The sequence below is a fragment of the Neopsephotus bourkii genome, unplaced genomic scaffold, assembly GCF_033783945.1.
Source record: "Neopsephotus bourkii isolate Nb327-2 ecotype Australia unplaced genomic scaffold, CSIRO-AGI_Nbou_v1 NB_1615, whole genome shotgun sequence".
NCBI classification, from domain to species: Eukaryota; Metazoa; Chordata; class Aves; order Psittaciformes; family Psittacidae; genus Neopsephotus; species Neopsephotus bourkii.
The window spans coordinates 2,838,314-2,862,616 of NW_026902090.1; the positions used below are offsets into that span (position 1 = coordinate 2,838,314).

The 24,303-nt window shown below is 46.7% G+C and overlaps 1 protein-coding gene across 3 annotated transcripts in view; it reads right to left on the minus strand.

Moving 5' to 3' along the window:
- The window catches only part of SH3PXD2A (SH3 and PX domains 2A), a 257,343-nt gene that overhangs the window by 180,755 nt on the left and 52,285 nt on the right, over positions 1 to 24,303 (minus strand). For all 3 annotated transcript variants that reach the window (XM_061372608.1, XM_061372609.1, XM_061372607.1), the window contains exon 3: positions 2,261 to 2,336. In XM_061372608.1, coding sequence (XP_061228592.1) covers positions 2,261 to 2,336 — 76 coding nt within the window. The remainder of the gene's footprint in view (positions 1 to 2,260; positions 2,337 to 24,303) is intronic.

A 24,303-nucleotide genomic window follows, 5' to 3' on the forward strand; every position in this document is an offset into this window, starting at 1 on the left:
CTGAGACATAGCATGACTGGATCTGGACAGGCCAGCCTCTTGCTCCAGATGCACAGCTGACTGTGCATGCTTTCATTTCAGGAGAGCACCACAGCATTGCCAACAAGCAGGAGACACAGGCTGGCATCAGTCAGCTTCCTAAACCAGACCTGATGAGGGAAAATTGCCCTAGCCTGAAAGTGGCACAGGCAAAGCCCAGGCACTCAGAACCCAGCACACAGAGTCACTCCAGCTTGGCTGAATCAGGCAAGCAAAATCATAACATTTTCATAAAAGTAGGATTTAAGTACAAACATCTGCCCTGCTGGTTTTTAATTCTCAGCCTATAGCCAGGCATTCATTTCAGGGATCCACGGTTCCAGCTGCAGAAATGCCATGCGGATTCTAATTATGGCAGCTAGTTTGTTTAACAGACTTTGACATTGTTTGACATTCAGCTGAGTCACCTTGTTCCCGGGTAAAGCAACATGGGCTTTTCAGTGGTTCACCAAGAGAGAGGCACAGATTCAATATCAAAAGTAGAACGTATATCACAAAAATCCTAAATTAAATACAGCTGAGGTCTATTCTCATCTGGCAGCTTCTTTCTTTGGGATGCTAAGTCAATCCAAATGTTTTCCAGATATAATTCTTCCCCTCACGGATATGCAACAGTGCCACCTCCCTCGTGCTGTTGGAGGGTGGGAGGGGTAGGAAGTGTTGTAATGGGCATATGGGATGTATGTCATCCTCTGCAAGTACCACCCACCCATGTATCAGGACATCCATCACTAAGAACTGCACGCAGGCTGAGCATCAGTCACTTGCATTCAGCCAGCGCTTTTTCTAGGACAAAGTAAAAGAAATGGGCCATCAATGGTCAATCCAGAAGGAACAACCATCACCTGCAGACAGAGATGTTCCTACAGCACCTTACCTAAAGCTGTCTGTACCCCTGTATGATGCTTTTCAAGAATCTCAGAATGCTTTCCAGGAAGAAAGGCAGACCAGCACTATCCATCCTCATCACACAGAGGTTTCACAAAGTGACGTGTCTGTGAGTTTGTTGGTGGCACAACTAGAAAGAGAGTTTATGCTTGCACCACTCTCCTCATGCCAGATTGGAAATGGAGGCCAACACCACGTCTCCCTGTCTGCAGAGAGTCTGGATGCAGCATAGAGCACTGCAGAGAGCAAACCCCAGTCCTGGGGCTGCCTTCCAGAAGGCTTGTGGAAGCTGCTAGGCTGCTCTACTGCGGCTCCAATGCTTGTGTCATGTATCTGTGCTGCTGCTTTCCAAGTCCCTGCTCCCCTGCTAGCCCTAGAGCTGTGTTCAACACACATCTGGAGCAGCTGCTCCGCTTGCAAACAGTGTTGGGGACTGCAGCACGCTCCTGAAGACGACTAAGCCCTCCCATCCCAGCTTCTCTTTACAGACCTTTGGGGAAGAGCTGGGATCTCCTTTTTATAGTTAAAGGCAGAAGGAACCTTTTCAGAGGCTGAAAATACTCCACTTATTCTGGCAGGCAGCATAGCGAGCCAAACTTCAAACCAACAGCCAGAACCGTGCAGTCAGACAATAGCGAGCTGGCCTGAGTGTGCATTTCCAAGAGCACGCTGTGGTCTGGCTCATCTCCCCCATGCCATCCCTGCAGTCACTGCTGGAAGAAGCTGTGTGGAAGTGTGTGCCGTTACCCTGAGGAGAGGATATCCATCATGTCCAGGCCCCCTCTGAAAGCTGTCAGAGAGACAGTGGCTCAGGCCAAAGAGATGTTTACTTATCTTTCTGGCCAGCACTGCAGAAATCCCTGTTTGCATTTAACCTTCTTACAGTTTCCTTTATAACCCAGTGGCAACTCTGATTATTCATTCCTTATTGTACAGTAACAATACCTGCAGAGCCACAGCATTAAGAAACAAAACCGATGGTGTCTCTGGTCTCCAGTGGCCTTGAATTGGCAGCCCAAGCTCAGACTGGGGGGCTGCCAGCCTGCCACCCCACAGGCTCAGCCCCCCAGAAGCCATTGAATCCCTTTGTGTGGCAGGGCAGGAACCAACCTGAACCTCAACAGCTGATGCAAGATCCCCTGGGAGCCCTAAACACCATGCCAGTTATTTTAGGAGGAGATGGAGGTCTGGTATCACAAGGCTTTATATACAAGCTCCCAGGGAAAAGGCATTTGTAAGAGTGGTCACAAAAAGTACTAGAGACTGTGGTTGGGGAACTGCAGTCCCCAACTGCTCTCACACATCTTATTTAAGGCCTTCCCCACAGCATTACCTGGTAGGAAAGGGATGATCCTTTGCTTGGGATCTTTCTGGCCTCCTTCAATAGGGAACTTGTCCAGAAGCTGCATCTGCAAAGGAAAAAGAGGAAAGGTCTTAGGGGGAAAACATGGACTGGCTGTGTAGGGACCAGGGGATCTCTTGGTCTGTGTGTGGTTCAAAAGATGATTAGCAAAGCAAAGCAACTGCAGGAAACACTCTGCCTCGTTGCAGGGGAGCCTGTACATTAAAAGGCACGATACAGTTCACTCCAAAGAAAGGAAGGGCAAGTTCCTGGCAGCACAGAGGAGCTGGGACAGGGCCCAGGCAGACATCCGAGCCTGGCCTCACCGCTGTTCTAAAATTAGGCTCTCATTCTTCGTTACAGAACACACGCCTTGCCTCTAATCCACAGCCTGCCCGCATTGGTGGAGACACAGTTTTCACCTGTCCGTTTGACAGGCCACTCACCTGGCTAAACATGCTGTCCAAGCAGATGGATTAATGTGTGTTTAATAAAATACCTGCTCTGCCCTCTCACTGGCAAGGCACTGCCCACTGCCCTGGTCCATCAGAGCACTCCTGCTTTCCCAGGGAGGGAGATGGGAGCTTTGGAAGGATCTTCCACTGCAGTCCCTACACGGAGACAGCAGCAGAGAAAGGAAGCAGGGAGGAAGAAGGAGAGCAGAGCATCCCAGAGAACGCTACCAATAGGAATGGCCAGAAAGCAAAGCTCAAGGTGGGTGTGCTATCAGCTCGTGACAAACAGACTTTGGCACATGGTTATAGACAGAGTTTTGCCCACATCAGCCAAGATCTTACCCCACCAGCTCCTAAACCCTGTCCACTGCAGCCGTCTGTTTCTAACACATCCCTAAGGCTGACTAGGCTCAGAATTCTGTTGTACCACAGAAGTGCAATTAGCCTTCAACCTGAGGAACTCAAAGGGATATCGATAGCTTATGGTCAGCTTGCACAGTGGAGCAGCCTGCTGACCACCAGTGACTTTCTATGGAAGCAAGCCTAGAGAAGCAGCAGCATGCTGACCTGATGTTCCTAAATGAGCCCAAGATAAATACTCAAATCTTCATATTCTATTTAATTTTCTCCCATATTTCAGATGTATGATGCAATGTTCTATGCCCCTGCTGATGCTATGCAGCAGCCCCAGCTCCCTTGTGCTGGGGGAGCTCCAAATCTCTTGCCATCCCAGTGACTCGTTTCCAATAGTCCAGGAGAGATGCCTGTCAACCCACAGTCCACAGGCCCTCTGTGCAGGGTTAGGAAGGAAAGCAAGCAGTCCTGTTACTTGACCTTGCAGGATCCCTATCTCCTCACCTGAACTGGATCTACAGCTCAATACAAACACCTAAAAGGGCAGCTAAAGCTGCAGGTGTGGGGGCTTATAATTGCTACGTGTCCAGCAGTGAGGGTGTGTGAGTTAACAGAGGTTTTGCCAGCTCAACAGATTTCCTTTAAAAAATACGTTTGTGCTAACATGGGGAAAAAAACAGGGGTTTTTTTTACTGTTTTTGTTTTAAGCACACAGGATCCTTCTCTTCAACCACACCGCAGCATCTCCAGTGTTTTCACCATATGTTACAGCAAACCGAAGATCAAGAGGAAGCTCAGGAGTAGAAGGAACATCTGTGCAGCAGAACAAGTTAAAAGATCCCACGTTTCCCCATCAGGGAGTCAGCCTGGTAAATAAATAGAGCGTAGCTTTGCGGATTGTTACCTAACTCACTTTTCTGCCAACAGAGACATGGGTTTTATTGAAAATGGGAAAATTTGTTTTCTCGGAGGTAGAGCTCCGGGTGCCTGAGGTCAGGCATGGGCAGGAGCGTTGTTCAAAGGGAAAAGAAAAAAAGAGGGGGAAGGAATCCCCACCGATCGACTTGAAGTTTTGCTGTTGCTACACTTTTAGCCAGGAAGGCAATTCTCACTTTACTACACAGTGACTAATTCAAGTTTGGAACCGATACAGTCAAATTCCCATGGTTATTCTTGGAGTTAGATTAGCTTGGCTAATACAAGCCTTTTTAACCACATCAAGAGAGTCACAACGTGTATGACTTAGTGCTATTTATCTAAAGGGTGGATATCAGCAAAATAGATACAATAAACTGCAGCTGGAAGAGTTTGGCTAAGTTTTCCTAGATTACACTTTCCACCCCAGCTCTTGCCTCTGGCTGGGAGGGTCTGGATGTCAGGGAGCTGGGGGGAGGCAGAGGCACTCCGGAGGTCACCAATGCAACTGATGGAGATACAGCCTGTCCCAGTGCCAAGTCCCGGAAGATTTCTCATATTTGATATATAAGACAATATTCCAGTGGGCAACATGCACATGTTTGTGCAAAACTGAAGACAAGGTGTAAAGTTGCTGCTTCTCTAAAAGGCCATGCAATGTTGGGTACCCATGGAGGAGTGTGATAGTCCATCTTCAAGTCCCTGACTCCAGAGAACGCTTGCTGCTGGCTTGTGGAATAGCCCATGGATCAACAAGTTGGGCTTGGCATTTCTGCTGCCCAGCAAGAGACAGGCTGGTTTGGGGCAGCTGTGCTGGATGTTTTGAAGGAAACCATGGGCTCAGTTTCAGGTGTGCTATGGGAAACCCAACAGATCCTAAAAAGGATCAGAGGAAGGACATAACTGAGGCCCAGCAATTAAACCCCTGCCTCTATGTCTGGCTGTTCTCATTAACACCTAAAAAAGCACTGCCAGCATGACAGCGTCTATACAGATGAGTACTAATGGCAGGGAGAACCTGCAACACAGACTGGAATGTGATGACTGCCCTTCAACTTTGCAGAGCAGGAAACCTCTCACGATGTTAAAGCCAAACAAAGAGCAGCAGAAGCATGGAGCCTTCCTCAGCACTTTCCTGCACCCAGTTTTGACATTCAAAGCCAGTGCAAGTTAGATCTAAATCCTAGAAAAGCAGGATTCTGCATCCTCTCTTCCACAGAGAAGGATGCAAAGCAGAAAATGAGGAAGAGATAGATGCAGAGGAGGAGAAAAAAACAGCAATAGGTCTGAATGAAACATCTGAAATCTCCCAGAGCTGATGGGATATCCTAAGCCCCACTCAGCCTAGCTTGGATAAGAGGAGACACTAACCACAGAGATAAACAGAGCAGCCAGGAATGGATGTAGATAAGGGCTGAATCATAAAAGCTGCTCCTGGTAGTCACAGCACTTTCCCTACACGGATGATTAACAGCCAAAGAGCAAAAAGCAGATTTTCAGTTTGCTTAATTAGATGTCTGCAGAGCATCTGAAAGTCAAAAACTCCTTAGTCTGTGGCAAATGCTTTTCCATTAGCAGAAATTATTATTGTTATTATTGCAAATATATGTATGATAGATGGAAAAAAAAATCCCTCATTTAATGCCCCAAGTTATTCTGTTCAGACACGGGCAGTCTCAACAAGTTGTTGCTTACATGTTGAATATGACAATTACATTAAGGACAAGATTTGCTAATTGAGAGAGTCATCCCATCACCTAGGGTAAAACCATCCCAGCATGAAAGGAAAGAAGGAAAGTCTGGATGCACAGCCCTAGAGGATGGAGCTAGGGCTGCAGCTGGCTTTGGGCAGGCAAGAAATCACAAGTGGGCAATACATTTAGGCAAACCTGGGGAAGCTCATACTCGGTTCATCTGCTTACAAGCACGTGAATCCCACCACAGGAAAGCCTCCAGTTGTATGACCAGTGTGATGAGCAGAAAGAAATCCATTACTATGTCACTGTGTCACAGGGTGGGGGATTCGTTTGGAAACAGGGAGGGTGTATGGAAACCGGGAAGTGAGCTTCCCGTCCATTTGGGCGGCATGTCTGGGGTCAGGCTGGACAAACACATCCCACCTCCTGCTGCTGCCACAACAGATACACATTCACAAATAACTCACTGCAAAAATCACCTCCCCAGGCTTTGTCTTTCCAAACTGTTCTGGGTTTGTCAACAGCATTCCTGCCTAAGTTCTGCATGGAGTCCTGCCTTCTGCTCCAAACAACTTCCTTTTGCTTCTGTGCTGAACTCACTTAGGTCTGCTATAAGCCTTGTTGGTCCACATTATGACTTGCTTACAGTGGTCAGCAAATGATCATGCAATTAATCCCATTAAAAATCAAGGGAATTACTTGTGAGTTGTTGCTCATTAAAATAAGAGCAAGCTCAGATCACTAGCCGACCCCACTCCTTACTAACTGCACGTAACCATGAAATCACTTGACTTGCAAGAATGGAATAGGAATATTTCCGTGGTATCAACCCTCACCTTTTGATATTAGCACAGGGAGGTATGGATGCTGCCTCACACATGCAAATGGGAAACAAGAGGTGTAGCCAGTGTCCTCACTTACAGCTGAGCTGTCAGTTCACAGAATCATTTAGGTTAGAAAGGACCTTTAAGATCATCTGGTCCAACCATGAACCTAACACTGCCGAGTCCAACACTAAACCATGCCCTTAAGTGCCACATCTACACATCTTTTAAATACCTCCAGGGATGGTGACTCCACCAGGTCCCTGGGCATCTTCCTTCTCAAGCCTTCTGCTTTGGGTCACCTTCACCTAAGAACGAGACTATGCCATGAAGAAAGAGATGCTCCTGCACACAAGGACCATTTAGGCTCAGCAATCACAGCTGATGGCATCTGCAGTCATGTCACGAATGTTCTGCTGTGAAGATTCAGCCCCTCTGTGATTTGCAACAGTATCACCTGATTAACAATCTTAATGAAAAATAAGCACCCCTTGAGACGCTACAAATAGCATCTCTGAGGATGAGAAGCCAAGCATCTTCCTGACAATTATTTACTTACTACACTTTATTTATTTTCATAAAACATTGTTTTATGTTTCAGATGTAAGAACTTACAGCATCTGAGACTAAGGAGCCACTCCTCTTTTGCAAGTGAGGCTTTTACCCTGCTGTTAAGTCAACCAATGCAGGGGACAAGAACATGACCTGATCCTGTGGCATTTGCCAGCAGGAACTCTGTTTCCAATTTGGTCTCCAGGTTTTGCAAGTCTGTGACTAAATCTAACTCCCTAAAATTAATCCACTGCAACAGTTACCTAACCTCCACCTATGCCTAACACCACAGACTCCAGATGGAGCTTCCTGCTGAGCTGTTAGTTCCTCCCCTTCCTTCCTCGCAGCAGCTTTAACTCTCCCCCACTCAGAAGAGTGAAGTTCTCCACACCTTTTAAAATAAGCAAATTAGGACACCCACATAATCTCTTATCAGTGTGCATATCTGTCTGGTTCCTTTTCAAGTGGATGTAGGTTTGCCATGTGCACAGATAAAAATCAAAGCCCTATAAAAGCTTGGCACTGAAATCATGGGAGATTTATTTTAACAGCCAAAGACCCTGAGGAGGACTTTCATCCAAACCCTTTACTTTGGCAAGCGAAGCAACATCCATTGCTGCAAAGGGACACAGGACTCTGACCTTCTGCAGAGAGAGAGAGAGAGGAGACCTCACTCCCATTCCGCAGTGTCTAATTTGCTTGTGCCCAAGGGAAACAGAGGATGAAAATCAAACCACAACCAAGAGACTGAAAGCAGTAGATTTTGGTCAAGGTGCTCACAGAACCCCCCTGAATTTGCCACCTTACTCTTGGTCACCCAAGTGGTCCTAAGGCTACAACATTTCCCGGACTGAATGCCGAGAGGCATATTAGCTCCCCATTTTCCAAGTGATTACTAGAAAATTCATTTTTCACTACAGATGAAGCAAGCTGATAATAAAGGTACTTGGACCTGAAAGGTAAAGTACATGAGGACAGTTATGCTTTGGGCACATGGTGATCCCAGCTCTGTGATCCCTTCTCATGAGGCTGATCTGAGCTTTGAGTCTCAAGGAGGAGAGAGGGGCTACAGCTGAGCGATGAGGCAGAGGAGAGGAGGCATCTGTACACACATGGGATCGTATGCATACAGCTCAGAGACCAAAGAAACTGCAAGAAAAGCAAAGGTACTACCAGAGATCTGAAACTAGTGATGATGGAACTCACACCCTGAGCAGGAGGGGTTCAGGGCATCTGCAAATCAGAGTAGGTTGAAAGCCTCTGATGCACGTAACGCAAGCTTAGATGAGAAGGGGAGGTAAGATACCAAAATAGAAGGCTTATTAATTAAAACCCCGAGGAGCAGCAGCAATTTCCTTTCATTTGAAGCTGAATACCAGCTGTGCTGCTCCCTGACGTGACTGATGATTACAACATCACCAGCCATATTTTGAGTTATACATAGTGTGATCTGAAGAAAGTGAAAGGCTGGAATTGGGATGAATTCTGTCATCTGATGGAGTTTCCTCATGGAGAAACCTCTCTGGTCCTGTCTCTGCTTTTGCATCTGCAAAATGCAAGACAAATCTCAGGAAGCTGGCATGAGATTTAATGAAAAGCCATCAAATGCTCTGAGCAGGAGTCAGACTGAATTCAGAGGAACAATATTCATCTAAAATCAGCAGGACAAAAACAAATGGAAGAAGTATTATTGGTGGTTTTCATAAATGCTTTTCCTCCCATTTGTGGGCTTGTTCATCTGTAATGTATTCCAAATCCTGGTTAACCAGAGCATCCAAAGGGGTCTTTCACTTAAGGAAGATGGTTACCCACCATTGCCAGCAAATGAATCTCATGCTATTAGGTAATATATCAACATTTAAATTTCAACAGGTGAAACCAAGCAAGAGAGTGGAGAATATGACAGCCCATCTCCAGAGATTCACTTCCTATAAGCTGGCCTAGAGATCACTTCTTCAATGGTGTGATTTCAGGATGGGTTTTCTGCTAAGGTTAAGCAGTGGAGCATCCATGACATAAGGGGAAGGACGTGATTTACTCCAGCCCAGGACCATACTGCTGAGATCAATGACAGATGGACAAGCACGACAGGGAACAGAACTGCTGTCCTTGGGGCAGATCCCTCTGCAGGACACAGTTCTTGGAGAATTTTCTCTAGATGTGGGTTGAACCGAGCTTGTTTTTATCCCTCCTCTGCTTCACCTCTCACAGGAACAACGAACCAGTTCACCCTCACAGATGCAATACAGCAGGATGCCTGCCTAACTCCTACCTCTTCACAACCAGCCAGAACAGAGCTGCTCCTGAGCACAATATCAATTAGTGGAAGCTCACAAAAGACTTGGAGATCTTTGGGTGAGGGCATGGAACAGACTGAGCACAGCACAGCCCATCTGTTAACTGCTCACATGTATAACTGACGCCTTACACAGCAGAAGGAGGTGAAACCCCATCTCTTCCTAAAGCAGTAACAAGGTCCACAATGCAGCAGGGATAATTATATCAGGCAGGCAGTGACGCTGCCTCTCTCGTGGTGTTACATGATGTCACAGCGTGCAAGAGAAGTGCATTAATTCAGTCTCTGAGAAGCAGCAGCAACTGGCTTTCCTTTTATTTTGAAACAAAAAAAAGAAGAATGAAAGCAAAACCCATCCGGATAACTGGCTGACATGCCCGACAATTACAGCATTATAGGATATGTTCTGAATTAAATATAGTGTGATCCGTGAGAAAGTCAAACAAAAGCAGGAAAATGCATATAAAGTAAAAGGAACAGACATTTACAGCATGGTGTAATCCCCAAAGGGAAAATGCTTTCCTCAGGTCTGAAAATTTCCACCAGAAATCTTGGAAATCTTACAAACCTCTCAGCATCCAACTAAAACAGCCAGGGGAGTAGAAGGGGGGGAGCAGAGACTGGGGGTATTTCCCCAACATGATCCATCAAAAGAGGGAATGCAGTTTCCCAGTCAAGACATTTGGTGTTTTTCATACAGAAATGCAGCTTTCTCTAAAGGCTCTGCAGAACGAGCCCAGCATTTGTGGCTAACACAGACTGGCAAAACATTCGGAGGTGCTGCTTTGGGATGACAGAAGCACTTGATGCATCTCAAGAGCTTCTCAGAAAGCCCACACAGTCCTTTCACAGAGCAGCTATTGATGCCTCTTGCCAGAAGCATTTTCTTTCCCAGAGCTAAATTAGACTGGCCTCATCCGACTTAACCACACTGGAAGATGCTTGGACAAAGGCTGCTTCATACTTTTCCATCTATCCGTGGTGATTATATGTCCCTTGTTACTCCAGTATCTACAGTGGATTTGTCCTGACAGCATCCCTGGGAAATAAGGCCGTACCATAATGCCTGTTTCAAAAAGGCGCAGAGAGATGAATGCTGCAGTTATGTGGCACAGCAGGGTTGTGCAGGGATGTCAGAGCCACGCTGATACCGTGCCCCATCAGGTCAATTAGCTTCTGAGGAAGGCTTATAATTTTGTGATGGGGTGCAAGCATTATGCCTTTTTTCCATAGCTGGCATACCCAGAGCCAGCCCAGGTGTCCAAAGAGGCTCACTGTAGGTCCCAGCAAAAGTCCTGGCTGAGAAGAAGGGCTGATGTCAGCAGAAGAGCATCTTTCCTTATACCCTTTTTATCCCTACAAAAATCACAGGCCTTAAGGTGTTCTTTCAGACCGCACGTAAGCAGCAAGAGACCAACATCCTCTAGTGACAAACACTGCAGTAGCAGTGATAACTGCCCTTGGACATTAACAGGAGCAGGACCAAGCTCTCCTATAACGCTGGCTTCCATGCAGCAACAGAGCTACATCTAAAAGTGCTGCCAGAGCAAAGGTCCCATTTTTAAATATGATAGCAACTCTAAGAGCTTCACTGGAAGGGAGCAAAGCATCAAGGTCACTTCCATTAATCACCACCTCCCACATCACCTGGGAATTGTGAAAAATACTTATTTCCACCCATTAAATTTCAACCCTTTCACGACAGCAATTGAAATACAGTGTAGCCCCATTGATATTTGGGTTTATCAGAGCAGTACCCTTACTGAGCCACTCCAAAGGCCTACAAGTGCCCAAATCCCACCAGGAGAGACCATTCATCAGGCAGGAACAGCTTGGCTCAGCACAAGGGCTGGATGAGTTGGTGGGAGATGCAGGGCTTCAAACCCTCCAGTCCTTAGGGAACTGCTGGCAGCAGTGGTGAACACTGCACTGAAGTTGCAAGCAAGGTGCTGGAGCTTGCATCCTAAAAGCAGCACAGAGCCATTAGCAGGGTGCTGCTACTAGTTACATACTTGCTCTTAGAAAAACTGTGAACCAAATATTAAGATCAGCAGAATTTGCAGGTCTGTTTTTGCTACGGTCTCTTTTGTCCAGTGCTGTCAGATTATCCAGGGAACAAACGCCTGACCTGCTCCACATCACAGATTTAGGCTGGTATCTCGCAAGGGGGAGGCCCGGTTCTATATTTAAGGGTCCCCTCATGTGCTAGTGTGACTTCTCTCAAGTCCAGCCATTCCCATAAAGCAATATTGCCAAAGGCTGGAGAATTACATCTGTCATGCAATGCCCTCTTTCACCCTTCCTTTACTCCCCTCTCATAAAGTGTAACTGCTGATTCATTGGTGACTAGGCAGGGACTATCCAGCCAGCCAGACCCCACTTCTACAATCTGATTTGTCTGAACCAGTGCAAAGCCTGGCACAGGAATGCTGTGAAACCCAATTTATACATTGGATGGTCACTGATCTTGCACGCACAAAATCCATCCTTAGAAACCTCTGCTGCTCACGCACTGGTGACCATGGTTTTAAATAAACCTGCTTAAAAATACACCCTTAGTTAAACTGGTAAAAATAAACCCTTAGTTAAACTGGTAGAGTTTTGTGAGCCTGCAAGACTACTCCCCTGCTTGCGCTACTATGAGAGAGATGAGACTTTAGCTCCAAATGTATGAAACTTAATCCCTCTGTTTTCATAATCTACATCTTCTCTACAGCATGTTAGCTCTGCATGATGTATTGTCCCCTGGAAACCACGAGTAACTTCAATATTGAAAACAGAAACAATAGCTCCAAATACAATGGCACATCTTACTTCAGAAACTCCATCTGAAATGGTATCTACTCATCTCTGTAGGACACTGCTTGTAGCTCTGGGGTGACGGGGGAGAGCGACCGCCCAGCTCAGTACAATGAAGAAACTGTGCCAAGCACAACATAACCACAGGTTTCAACTCCACACTGGGAGGAGACTCCTTTGTCTTCTTTTCTCCCTCTTTCTCTACCTCCAAACGCTGAGATGTTTTGCCTGCGTATCTGGTTCCAAACACATGTGTCTCCTGTCTTTGGAGGGACTTAGAAAGGGCTACAGACAACAAATCCCACTGCCCAAGCAGGCAGACAGAGCTGCATGTGTAACAGATATCTTGCTCTGGGCCTCTAGGGAGGGTAAGCAAGCAAGCAGCCAGCAGGAGAAGGGTTTCCAACAGTCCAGAGCCAGCTGCCAGCCTTTACACTCCCAGCCCTAGTGTGGATCCTTGACCTTAGGCTCTGCTGAGCGTCGGGTGCCAACATCTGCCCAGGATGCTCATCTGACACATGAAGATGACAAAGGTGTTCAGTGCACAGGAAGGACAGCCTCTAAGCCATGGTTGCCTGCTTCAGCTTGCAAAGCAGGGAGGGAAGCATTTATATGTTAGAATGTAACAGCAAACTTAGGCTTGCAGCAATCTCTCCTTACAAGTGCCTACTGCAATGACACCTCAAGGACTGGTTTCTCTCTGCAGATTTATTTCTGGGTAGGAGAGACAAAGTCTATGGGTACCAAAAAAGCTGTCGCTAGCACAACCACACCACACAGGCATCTTAGCTGGACACTCAAACACATGTTAGTGCCTTCCAATCACTGCCCTGATATGCAGCACGGATGCTCAAAGCCATGACACTGCATTCCAACCACTGCCCTGACAAGCAGCATGGACACCATCCTCTCTTTAAAAAAGAGAAGAGGGATTTGGAGAACATCTGAGTTCTTGAAACTCATGTCCAGAGGAAGGATGCAGGGGATGCGCACAGCTGTCCCAAAGGACCATGCAGATGGACCACACTATGACGCAAGAATGCCCTGAAAGGAGAGACAACCCGTCCTGAAGGCCAAACCCAACCCAGCCCCCTAAGAAGGGAGGCAGGGACTGAAACCTTGTTTTTGTAAGCACAAGTCTGCCTGAGGAGCTTTGCTAATTTAATTGAGAACGAAAGCAAACCCTGGGAAAGTAGATGGGTTTGGATGGCGGCCACGGCGGCTGTGCATGTGCTGCTCGGATCGGGGTGGGCACAGTGAGTGTTTACGGGGCCTCCACGTTACGCTCTGCATGCTCGTGTGGTACTCCAGGGGTTTCATTCAGATAATAATCATCCATCCCTGGACGCGCTGCTCGTCGACCAGATGGTATTCTGTGTATTATACCAACTAATCACATGTAATGTTTGGCAGGGCATTAAAAGCATCGATGGAGGTCTTTGACAAGGGTGGGGGGTTTGGGGTCCTTTTTAATCTCAGTAGCTTTTAAGTGGAGCAGGCACACTGTCAAGAAATACTGTCGGGGCTGTGACTTTTCCAAACTTGTAGATGATAGAACTGCTACAAGTTGTGAGGTACAAACAGCACATGGAGACCAGCGCCTGCAGCCGTGGGGAGAGGGACTCCTTCCAGCTCCATCCTCCCATCAGAAGGTTTCCAGCTTGTATCTCAGCCTGGTGGCATTGGCAAGGCGTGATAGTGGGACCATGGTCAGTAGGACCAGGTGCAGGAGATAACAGGTATGCTGCTGCCTGCTGCATGCCAGGGAGCATGGCACTGCCTTTAATGCCAGAGCTGTAGTGTCTGTGCAGGAGATGCCTCTCGCATCCCCATCAGGACAGTGGCTTCCTGAGCTTTAAGCCACATGGTCTGCATACCACCACCCCTTGCTTCATTAGGCAGCTGCCTACATGTCCACTTTACCAGCAAGCATTCATACCTGCTCTCCTCTGGCAGACACTCTTTCAATGACACAAGAAGAGGTGTTTCACCAGGGACTGTTTGTACATCGCTGGACACATATTCTGTCATAAAACAAAAACACAGCTTTCTCCAGCCTGCCTGGCCACACATGCAATCCACTGTGGCCAGGTGAAGGATACACACTGATTATATGATGCAGGTGTGCTTGGGTGATGCAAGAAAAGGGAGGGCAAACTGCAAACTGCAGAGAAAAGCCAACCCTAAGAACTCATCCCATCCAGTAGCTCCTTCCCAGACATTTCTGAGGGGCTTTCTGAGGAGAAGGTGACCTACAAGCTGCATCTGTGGCCAGGCTGATGTCCATCCAGGACATGACCAGTGAGGATGCAAATTTCTATGCCTCTCCATGTCTTGTGACCAGCTCTAGAAGTGAGATGGAGCAGACAGGCAGGACAAACAAGCATGACAGTCATCTTGCATTGACCCTGCTGGACACTGTGTAGGCACCAGGGCTATTTCTCACCCTCCTTGTGGGTTTGTGCATGTCTATTCTGTTGTCCTCTTCATCACACAAGACCACAATAAAGCGACATCAGAAGGATGCCTTGAATGTGGAAACATCTTTGCAGATGTGTTGAAAGCCCAAGTCTAACCAATAAGCTGCAGGTACCATGCAGCTCTCTTCTGCCCTAGCCCCTGGCTTGGGCAGGGAATTAATATTTCAGGGATGCTTCCCCCCAAACAATTACTTGATGAAGCTTTGTCACAGAAGGCATCCAGGAACACAGTAACATGAATCAAATTGATTAAGGCCACATCCGGACCCTGTAATTCCCTTGCAAGCAGCAACCAAGCTGTCTGATGGCACTGCAGTACCTAGACCTGGCTGCTAGTTTTATGAGCCCACATGATCCTGGTGTGCTCCGTAGGGATGTGATTAGCCTTTAGCACCTCAGCATTAAGGCTGAAAGGGATCAGGATACAGCTTCTCTAGGGGATTGCCACACCAGCCATCTGCAGAACCTAGCCCTAAAACTGCAACTCTTTTGCTTTTCTTTTTTAAGAAAAAGGATCCCAAGGAAGAAGTGAAGTAGGGAGGATGTGGGATGAGGACTGACACGTCAGTTGCTTTCTACAAGGACACAAGCAACTTCTAAACTTAAGTTCCACATATGTCCCCTGCTGAGGGTAAGACAAGCTATTTCAGAGCACAGAACAGCCCATCTTCCATCTCCCAGTAAGACCCATGACTCACGGAAACACAGCTACTGCTAACTTCTCTTAACAAACCAGGACAGGGAAGGTAGCAACTAGCACACCTGTGACCAGCAAGCATGCGAGCACAGGGATCTGCTCAGCCAGCAACCCAGATGTAAAGTTATCTCGCTTAATTAGGGCTTCCTTTGGGGGAAACTTTGGCTCAAGTAACTGAACAAATAAATTACGCTACCAGACACACACGCAAAGGCACAAATAACCTATTTTCCATAGCCAGGTGCAGACAATTGTTTCTAACCCTTTATCTGGGGCTGGAGTACATCTCTCCATGAGGCCAGGTGCAGGAGAACATCGTACTAGAGCCAGGAAAGGAGGAAAACCTGAGAGCAGCTTAAGGAAAACAGAACTCAACAGGTGCAGAGATGTGATTATACGTGCTTCAACACTGGCTTTCAACACGGCCTAAGCATCACACTGCAGATCTAATATGGTTAAGGGGGCTTCGAAATCTCACCCCTGCTTTGAACCTTGCAGATTAGTATCAGCATGGAGAAGGATTTGAAGCTGGAGGAAGATGCTCATGTTTTGAAAGCAAGCACCAGCAGGTGAAGGGGCAAGCAAAGGGGCTGCTCTTCATTACTGGTGGCAATGGCAAAAGCAACCTGGGCAGGCAACCCTCTTGCCTTGATGTGGGACTGAACAGCACTAAAGAGTGCAAATACAACAGAAGCTTGGAAACACAGATAAATTCCCCTTCTTAGCCATAATGAGGTGTGCAACAAGGCAAACCACCACACAGCTTCACTTGCTGTTAAAACCAAGCAGAAGATCATGATTCAAACGTCAATGCTTCCAATGACAGAGAGGCTGACACTGTAACAGCCTCTCATCTACTTAAAAGCATCTTGCAAATGTCAAAGGTGGAAAAAGAACTCTAAACTTTATACCCTGAATCTGAATGTGTCCTTCGAGATACTGCTTCCAGATTCAATCACAGCAGCTATTACAGTGCCACTGACAGCAGTGAGCACACAAGGATTGCATAGGCAAAGAATAAATACAAGCTGGCTTATATTCTTTATCAAAAGGGTGCTCAAGCACTCAAACAGGCTTCCTAGAGAGATGCTCAAGTGTTTAAGAGGCATTTGGACAATGCCATTAATAACATGCTTTAATTTTTGGTCAGCCTTGAAGTAGTCAGGCACCTGGACTAGATGATCGTTGTAGGTCCCTTCCAACTGAAATATTCCATCCTAATGCTGAAGGCCTGTAGGATGGGCATGCAGCACAAATTTCCATATTTCTGGAGTTCAACATTATGACAATCCCACAAGATGAGAATTTTCCGTGAACTTTTACTGTCCTTGGATCAAAACCCAGTTCCCAGGACTGGATTTAAAACTCTGCATGAGAACAAAATGATCAGTCTGAGTTCTCAACATGACCCCAGACACCTCTGCATCCAAGCACCTGATGGGCACAGATGAATTTATCCTCTCAAAATTCATGGGAGATGAAAAACTTGCAGAACAGGAAATCCAAAGCCCAAATCTCTAAACTCCAGCTTTTCTGCTTTAGCCAGGGCAGGATGAAAAAACCCCACTGTGTTCTTCCTTGAAGCCCTTATGGTGCTTCAACCATCCTAAGAAAATAAGACAGAAGGCCAATACACCTTATGTGGCTTTAGATCACGAATTGCAGTTTGCACCAGATGTAGAAGGACAAGAGATGGCTTTTAAACTTGCCATCCCCATGGGGGAAAACAGCCCCCAGTGCTGGCAGGCTGGAGCACATGGAAGCTGTGACTGTAACCTTTCCTGCATGAAGCTCTGGCTGCTGCTCATCTCCCAAGGGCAGGGACACCAGTCAGTGTCCAGCACAAATGCCTTGATACTGAAGTCCCACCCCGGTTGTTCCCATCTCCCTTCCCCACATCAGTAAAATGCTGCTAGCGGTGTAATGCTTTTAGCTCAACAGAGAACTCCCAAGCTTAACTAATGATGGTGAACAAAGGGAATATTCCTTTTGATTTAATATTCATCACGATTTGCATCTTTTCCATGCATTTTCCAGTCCTTAACACCAGAGAGAGCTACCCCTGCTCTGAGCTGGTATGTGCTACTGAAACACAAATACATTAACAGGTCGCCATGAGGGAAGGAAAGAATCAGGTTTCCATTCTAAAGAGTTACTTACTTGAGAGCCTGATGTATCTGAAATCAAATTTTAAACATACATGTGTAAAGGGCTCTCTTTTATAGAGGGACTTGGGTACGACGTGGAAAATCCACAGCTCCTAACATCAAGCCATGGGTGGAGGGAGTCTGGAGTATGAATTAAAAATAATGTGGTTGTTTGCAGAAATTAGTGGCACCGATTTAAATCCACACTCCCCTCCCTCCTCAAATAATCACCCTGTGAACGGAGGTGGTTTATGGAGCCCTCTGGAAAATGTTCCTCATGGCCTCCATTCCGAACCCAAAATAAAACACATTACATCGCAGCAAATACTTCACCAGGGTGCTGCTCTCTTCCCCCGGCCCACGCCTCCCATTTGTTGCTCATTAAATGAAACAGCAGGTGCTCAGACCACAAGCACAGCAGGGCTGCAGTGAGAGCAGTGATTAAACCCCCCTGGAATGTCTTCTTGGAGAGCTACATCTTTCCAGGGACTGCACTCAAAGAGCAAAGATGAGATTAGAGGAAAGGGGTGGGTTGGTCTTTGGCTGCGAGCTCCATGAGGAGCTTTCGAAGGATGGGTCACTAGAAACACCAGGTTTCTGGGGAAGATGCTGGCTCCTGTCTGCATTACCAAGCCACCTTCCTGGCACCCTTGCTACAGGGTTCATGCAACATGGCACACTCTGCCTCTCAGCTGGAGACATCTCAGTTTTCACCCAGTTGAGACCCATCATGGGGTGACCTATCTCTTCTCCCAGGTAACAAGTGATAGGACAAGAGGAAACAGCCTGAAGCTGCACCAGGAGAGGTTTAGATTGGATATTAGGAAAAATTCTTCCCCAAAAGGGTGATCAGGCATTGGAACAGACTGCCCAGTGCCGTTCAATGGAAGCGTTCAAAAACATGTAGATGAGGCCCTTGGTAACATTGTTTAATGGTGGTCTGGGCCCCTTGGTAACATGGTTTAATGGTGGTCTTGGCAGTCCTGGGGCTTGTTGGACTTGATGATCTTAAAGGTCTTTTTCAACCTAGTTGATTCTATGGCAACACAGAGCAGCCTTCCTGACAGCAAGGCATGTATGGGCACCCCAGATCTTCAGGCAATGATTAGCAATGCAGTCCCCGAGGCAGAAGCCATCCCAGCCTAACCCTGGGCAAGGCCAGAGAATGGATGCACAACAAACCAGAGTGTCAGAGCTCACAGGGAATGTTATCGGCCACGTCTGAACACATGACACATCAGGCCACACTAATGAGATGTTCCCAGTTGCCACACAAGGCAAATAGGTGCAAGCCTGGAGAATGATTTTGCAATAGCAGCTCACTCTTTGGGATGGATCCTTACACCACAACTCCTGGTGCGCCCGTTTACCTGCTTGCCTCCATCCGCGCTGCGATTCCATCCACAGGTACTGTGGGGACACAGCACAGACTGAATCCACCCCAATGCCTTCATATGAAAGAAAATGACCCTTGGTGCCACCACCGCCATCACCAAGACTCATGTCCTGATAGCAGAAATAAAGCAAATCAAAAGGTAAATGCTATTCTGTTACTGATAGGGGATAGGGAATGCTGTAGGAACTGGATGGGCAAAGAACAAAGGACACTTACAGGCAGCCAGAGCTGAGCACTCATCAAACCAGCTCTAGGGCCTCCTTGTTTCACCCCTGCTTGCTGTGCACCCCATTGACAGCCAAGGCTCCCTTCACTCCCAGCATGCCAGTCTCACTATCATGACTTCCCATCAAGACAAACTGAGATGGCTTTAATCACCAAAAGACACCGGTGAGTACTAATGCAAGAGCATAAACCTCTTACAAACCAGGATAACATGGTACAAGCCTAGAAATAAACTCCTCATCCCTTCTACACATTGCACTCCTGGCAGCAAAAGTCCATGGGACCAGGACATAATCCCAAGAAAGAAAAGCACTATTTATATTTCTGCTGAGCAGTTCACTTCTCTTTGGTCACTCTGCTGATGTTTCACTTCTTCACCAAACCCCATTAGAAATGACTGGGGGCTCAGGCGGAGGGGAGGGAACATGGTCATTAAGGTCTGGGTTAGCCACTGCAATACAACTAACATTTGGCTCTGTTAAAAAACTCCCAGTTGAAGACTTCAAAGCATTTTACAAACATTAATGAATAAACTTTCTCTAAAAGGGCTGATTATAGCCCCCATTTCATGGGTGGATATTTCCAGATGATCTTCCTGCCCCACCAGCAGCTCCCCACTCCTTGTTCCACACCACAGACTCCCAGCTCCTCATTACACTAAAAAACATCTCCACACTAAGGCAATGAAATATATTTTGACCTAAGAGTGGAACAGGATTTGAAATGAGGTTTCTTAACAGCAACAGGAAGGAACTTCCAGCCCCGCAGCCCACAGCACACCCCTGCTCAGCTGTATAATCCAGGGCTGTCCCACATCCAGAACAGACCTGAAACTTTGCCGGGCTTCTCCCCATCGTGGAAACACTTCATGCAAACTTCTTCCTTTGCCTAAGAATAGCCAGGGACCACCGTTGTGGAGTGCACCACCCCTGACTGCTCCATCTGCCCTGCTCCCAGATCCCAACAGCAAACAAATCTCTGCCACCTCCTGAAACATCAAATATTAATCAGAGACAGGCACCCTTTAACCCTCACCACAGCAGTATGACGAGCATTGCACATGGCTACAGAGGTTTTTGCAAAGCTGCACGCACAGCCACCAACACACCAGAAACTACAAGACAACCTAGACTTGCTACAGGTCCATAGGTGTTCACCACGTGCCATCCCACAACATACATTCTTCACCAGGAAGACTTTGTTCAAGTAGCAGCAGCATGTCACTGTAGTGACCAGGACAAGCTTGGACATAGATTTTAAAGCTCCTCAGACTGCAGAGAGGCCAGAACATCCCAATCTACTGGGCTGTAAGAAGCCAGAGATTAGCCAGATAGAAAGAAACACCGGTGAAATAAGATAAGGTGGATAAGATATACCCATTATAAGGCAAAACTTCAACCATTAAACTCCCCTTAATCCTTCAAAAGATTTTTTTCCCTGTTATTTTACTTGGTCCCTTTCTGATTTGCTTTCTAATTCCTTTCCATTTGGCATCTTCCTCTCTCACACAGTGTTTTCGTGGCTGTCCTTCACCTGTCTCAAAACACCTGGCTGAAGGCAGCAGCTCATCAAGTCCTACTGGTTTTGTTAACACAGCCTTAAAAACCCAAATGCACCAAGAGCCAGGTGCATGGCTCCCACATTAACTCAGTTTGCAAGAACACCACTAACCAATTAGGATCTGCTCTTGACTGCACCTGGTGAATCAGAGACACCTCTGCATCCACACTGATGCCTCATGAATGGCTTTCATAGAGAGCTCTGCTTGCACTGTAGGTTTACAGAACTTATCTTAAACACTTAATCTTAAATAGGGATGCTTTTCTGAGTCTCTGCTGAGTCCCTTGTGAGACTGTTCACAGCTTCTGCCCATCAGGAATTTGTCAGCAACTCACTCTGCTCCAAAGCATGGACCTCCTTCACTGGACTGCAACTCCCTGCTATGCTGCCTTTGTATCCTCACAAGGTTCCAGCTGCACTTGAACGAGTCCCAAGTCCAAGCTTGCACCATTAGGGACACCTGCAGCCACAGGCCTGGACAGTAGACCCACTGCTATGTACCTGTGGCTCATACTCTGAGTTAAGCTCTTGGGGTTTGGACCTGGAAACACCGTGGGTCAGAAACACACTCATATCATGCTCCCAGGGCACCCTCCTCTCACACACATACCAGGAGACCATCAAGCCTGCAGCACTTTTGGGCATAGGCAGGGAAGAGCAAACATTAACTTCTACCATAGAGATGCTTCCCCACTTAAATGGGGAAGCTTCAGAAAGCCATGATTACAGGATCTTGTACAGGTAAATGCTCCATGAAGGGCAAAACCAAAGAATCTTCCATGTTGTAAGTGTTCCAGTTCTTCCTTTCCTGCACAGATCCCCTCTTTTAAATGAAAAGCAAAAGGCAGAGAGCAAAACCACCAGCCTGGTGACTTCACCACTCATCTGCTCAGCAGTGCGGCTCCTCTGTGGGTTTTGCTGCCCTGACCACTTCACTGGAGAGTCACTGATGCTTCCCCTGAAGGAGGGACAGGGGAAATTGCAAAAGCCAGTCCTGCAGTGGGAATATTTGTATTTGCAGGAGACATGAAACTGCCCTGACTACAGAAAAGGAGAAGAAGGGAAGAAGGCAGAAAACAAACCTCCATCTTCACACTCTGTACACTGCTTCTGCAGGGAAGGTAAGTTATTCAGGTGCTAAGAGGAAGAAGCAAATAGCACCCAACACTGATAAATCAGGCTGGTGTGAGCCTGATCAGGAGCCTTTCCGATGGCAGGCATGACTATACACAGTCCACAGCAGAAGAAATGCCAGTTGATGCTTTTGTGTGTCCTGTAACCCAGCCCTGGTGTAACAGGACTAAGAGCTACAGCTCCTTCCAAACACAGCCTTCCCACATCTGAGCGTGCAGGAGCAGAAAGCCGGGAGGGGTGAGGTGGCAGGGAAAAGAGCCCTGACAGAGCCCTGCATAACCTTTCCATTATGGCTGGGCAATTTTCTATTTGCACTCATATGCAATAATGTAAATAAACTCCCCATAACCCTCGCAGAGCTATTTAGGACGTTTGCGAAAACAACCAACTCCTCTCATCGCGAGCCAAGGGATGCGAGCACAACAGGCACTTCTCATCTCAGTCTCCGCACACTTAATGAAAGTGAAGGATTGTATTCCCGGCACAAAAGTGGAATTGTGTTCCGGGGCTGGGGGTGCGAACTCCGTGCGATTTTCCGGCAGGATAAATAATTGAAAGCTGAGTGCGATTAGGGGAGAGCGGCGAAACGGTGGAGGGGGTGGAACTGTCGCGACCGAACTTGTAGGGCTTGGGTGCTTTGGGGAAGAAAGGCCACGAAACAATCCTGCCAAGGAATGTGATTTTCACACAGATATTCCAGAAGAAAATAAAAAGGCCGATCTTGATCTCTGCTAAAAGAGGAAATACGCCAATAAAAGCGGCACTTGGAGAATTCACTGCTGTGCAAGAGCAGCCCCAGTGCGGTAGCTTTGGCTGGGGGCAGTCCCACGGCATAGCTGCCCTCCTGTGTTTTATTGTTCCAGCAAACAAAACCTGGAACAAGGTTAACAAACAAGTGGGCTCCTCCCAAGGCTGAGCTTTAAAGGAGACCTAATGGGCTATGACAAGACCCTCCAACACCAGAATAAAGGAGATGGAGGAGGGGTAACACAGGAGGTATAGTATATTGATCCTTGACATGCTGTGCTGAAGACAGACTTTCAGCCCAGTTTTACCATGTTTCTGCATAATCCCCTCTATGAGATACCATTCAGGTATCTATCAGCAGACCTGGGCCCAGTACTATAATTTTCCATCACGGTTCAGAATTTTTGGAAATTTCAGACATTTTTAGACTTCCGTTAGCACCACATCCTTGCACGGACTCATGTTCCTGATGCATTTGATCTTTAACATGAAAAGCACTCAACAGCTATGAAAACAGGTCTGAATCCTCCTCATCTGATGTGAGGTAAATCAATTGGGTTCATTTGGGAGAATGTGTTCCTTTTCCTCTTTGTGGCTGTATCCAGGGGAGCCTTTCCCACATTGCAGGGTCCCCACTGTGGACAGCGTTCATGTCAGTGACAGGTACTGATAACAAGAACAACTTACACAAACCAAAGCTCTAGAAAGCAAGGGAATAATTCACAGTAAATAACCCTTTTGACCAATTCCACTGCTTTCTGTGCTTACTAGAGGCCCATAAATGGAGTCTGATACACCTCAAGGATCCCTGAGGGATCTTTGCAGGTAGCAAGCTTGTGTAGTTCAAGTGGTGGATGCAAAGTATCTGATACTACAATATTATCTAACCTTCCTGTTCCACAGAGGAGCGGCTTTAAGCCTTTAAAACTCAAGTTCCTACTCCAGACAATGTGAATTCATCCACTGAGAAATGTGCTACCCAATACAGCTCTGCAGCACTCCCTCAAGATTCTTGGGTTGGACAAACCCACCCAAGTTAAACTCTTCCTAGATAATTCATCAAAAATGCATGAATGCAAAAAGCAGGTAAAGCAACTTGTTTATAGCTTCCAAATAACATCCAGAGAATTTTTCAGTCCAAAAATACTATCAATGAATATGGAATAAAGAGGATGTCTCCTAAGAAGGTGAAGGAATAGCAGTAGAAGACCATGTGCAGTTAAAAGGGTGCAATAAAAAAGCCAACAACCTCTTTGGTGTCTTTGTGATGCTTCCAAAAACAAACAAAACAAAAAAAAAAAAACCAAATAAAACCAAACCCCATTCATTTGTCTAACTACATATACAGCCCATAGCTTAATTAAACTTTGTTTTACTTCTAGGGTGAAAAGCCTGCCTAAAGAACAGTTATAAATTCAATGCTAACAGAGATCTACCAGTGTTGAGGTTCTGCTCAGGGGCTGCAAAAGGCAGGAAGTCAGCAGAGACAGTGAATTCCCTTCAGCAATCAGAGCAGATCATTAATTGTTCAGACCCTTTAGAGTAGCTCAGATTGTTGCAGCACAGCACATGAGGAAATCATGAGGATGGAGAAGAAAATTCGCCTTTAGAGCAGCCTGCCACTTAATGCCATGCTCATTTAAGACCTTAGAAGTGAATTAGCAGTTAACCTGGGTCAGATCTGGTGAGAGCTTCTTGATGGTGTGATGAAACTTTTCAATACTACTGATTCCACACACAGAACATGAATACCAGG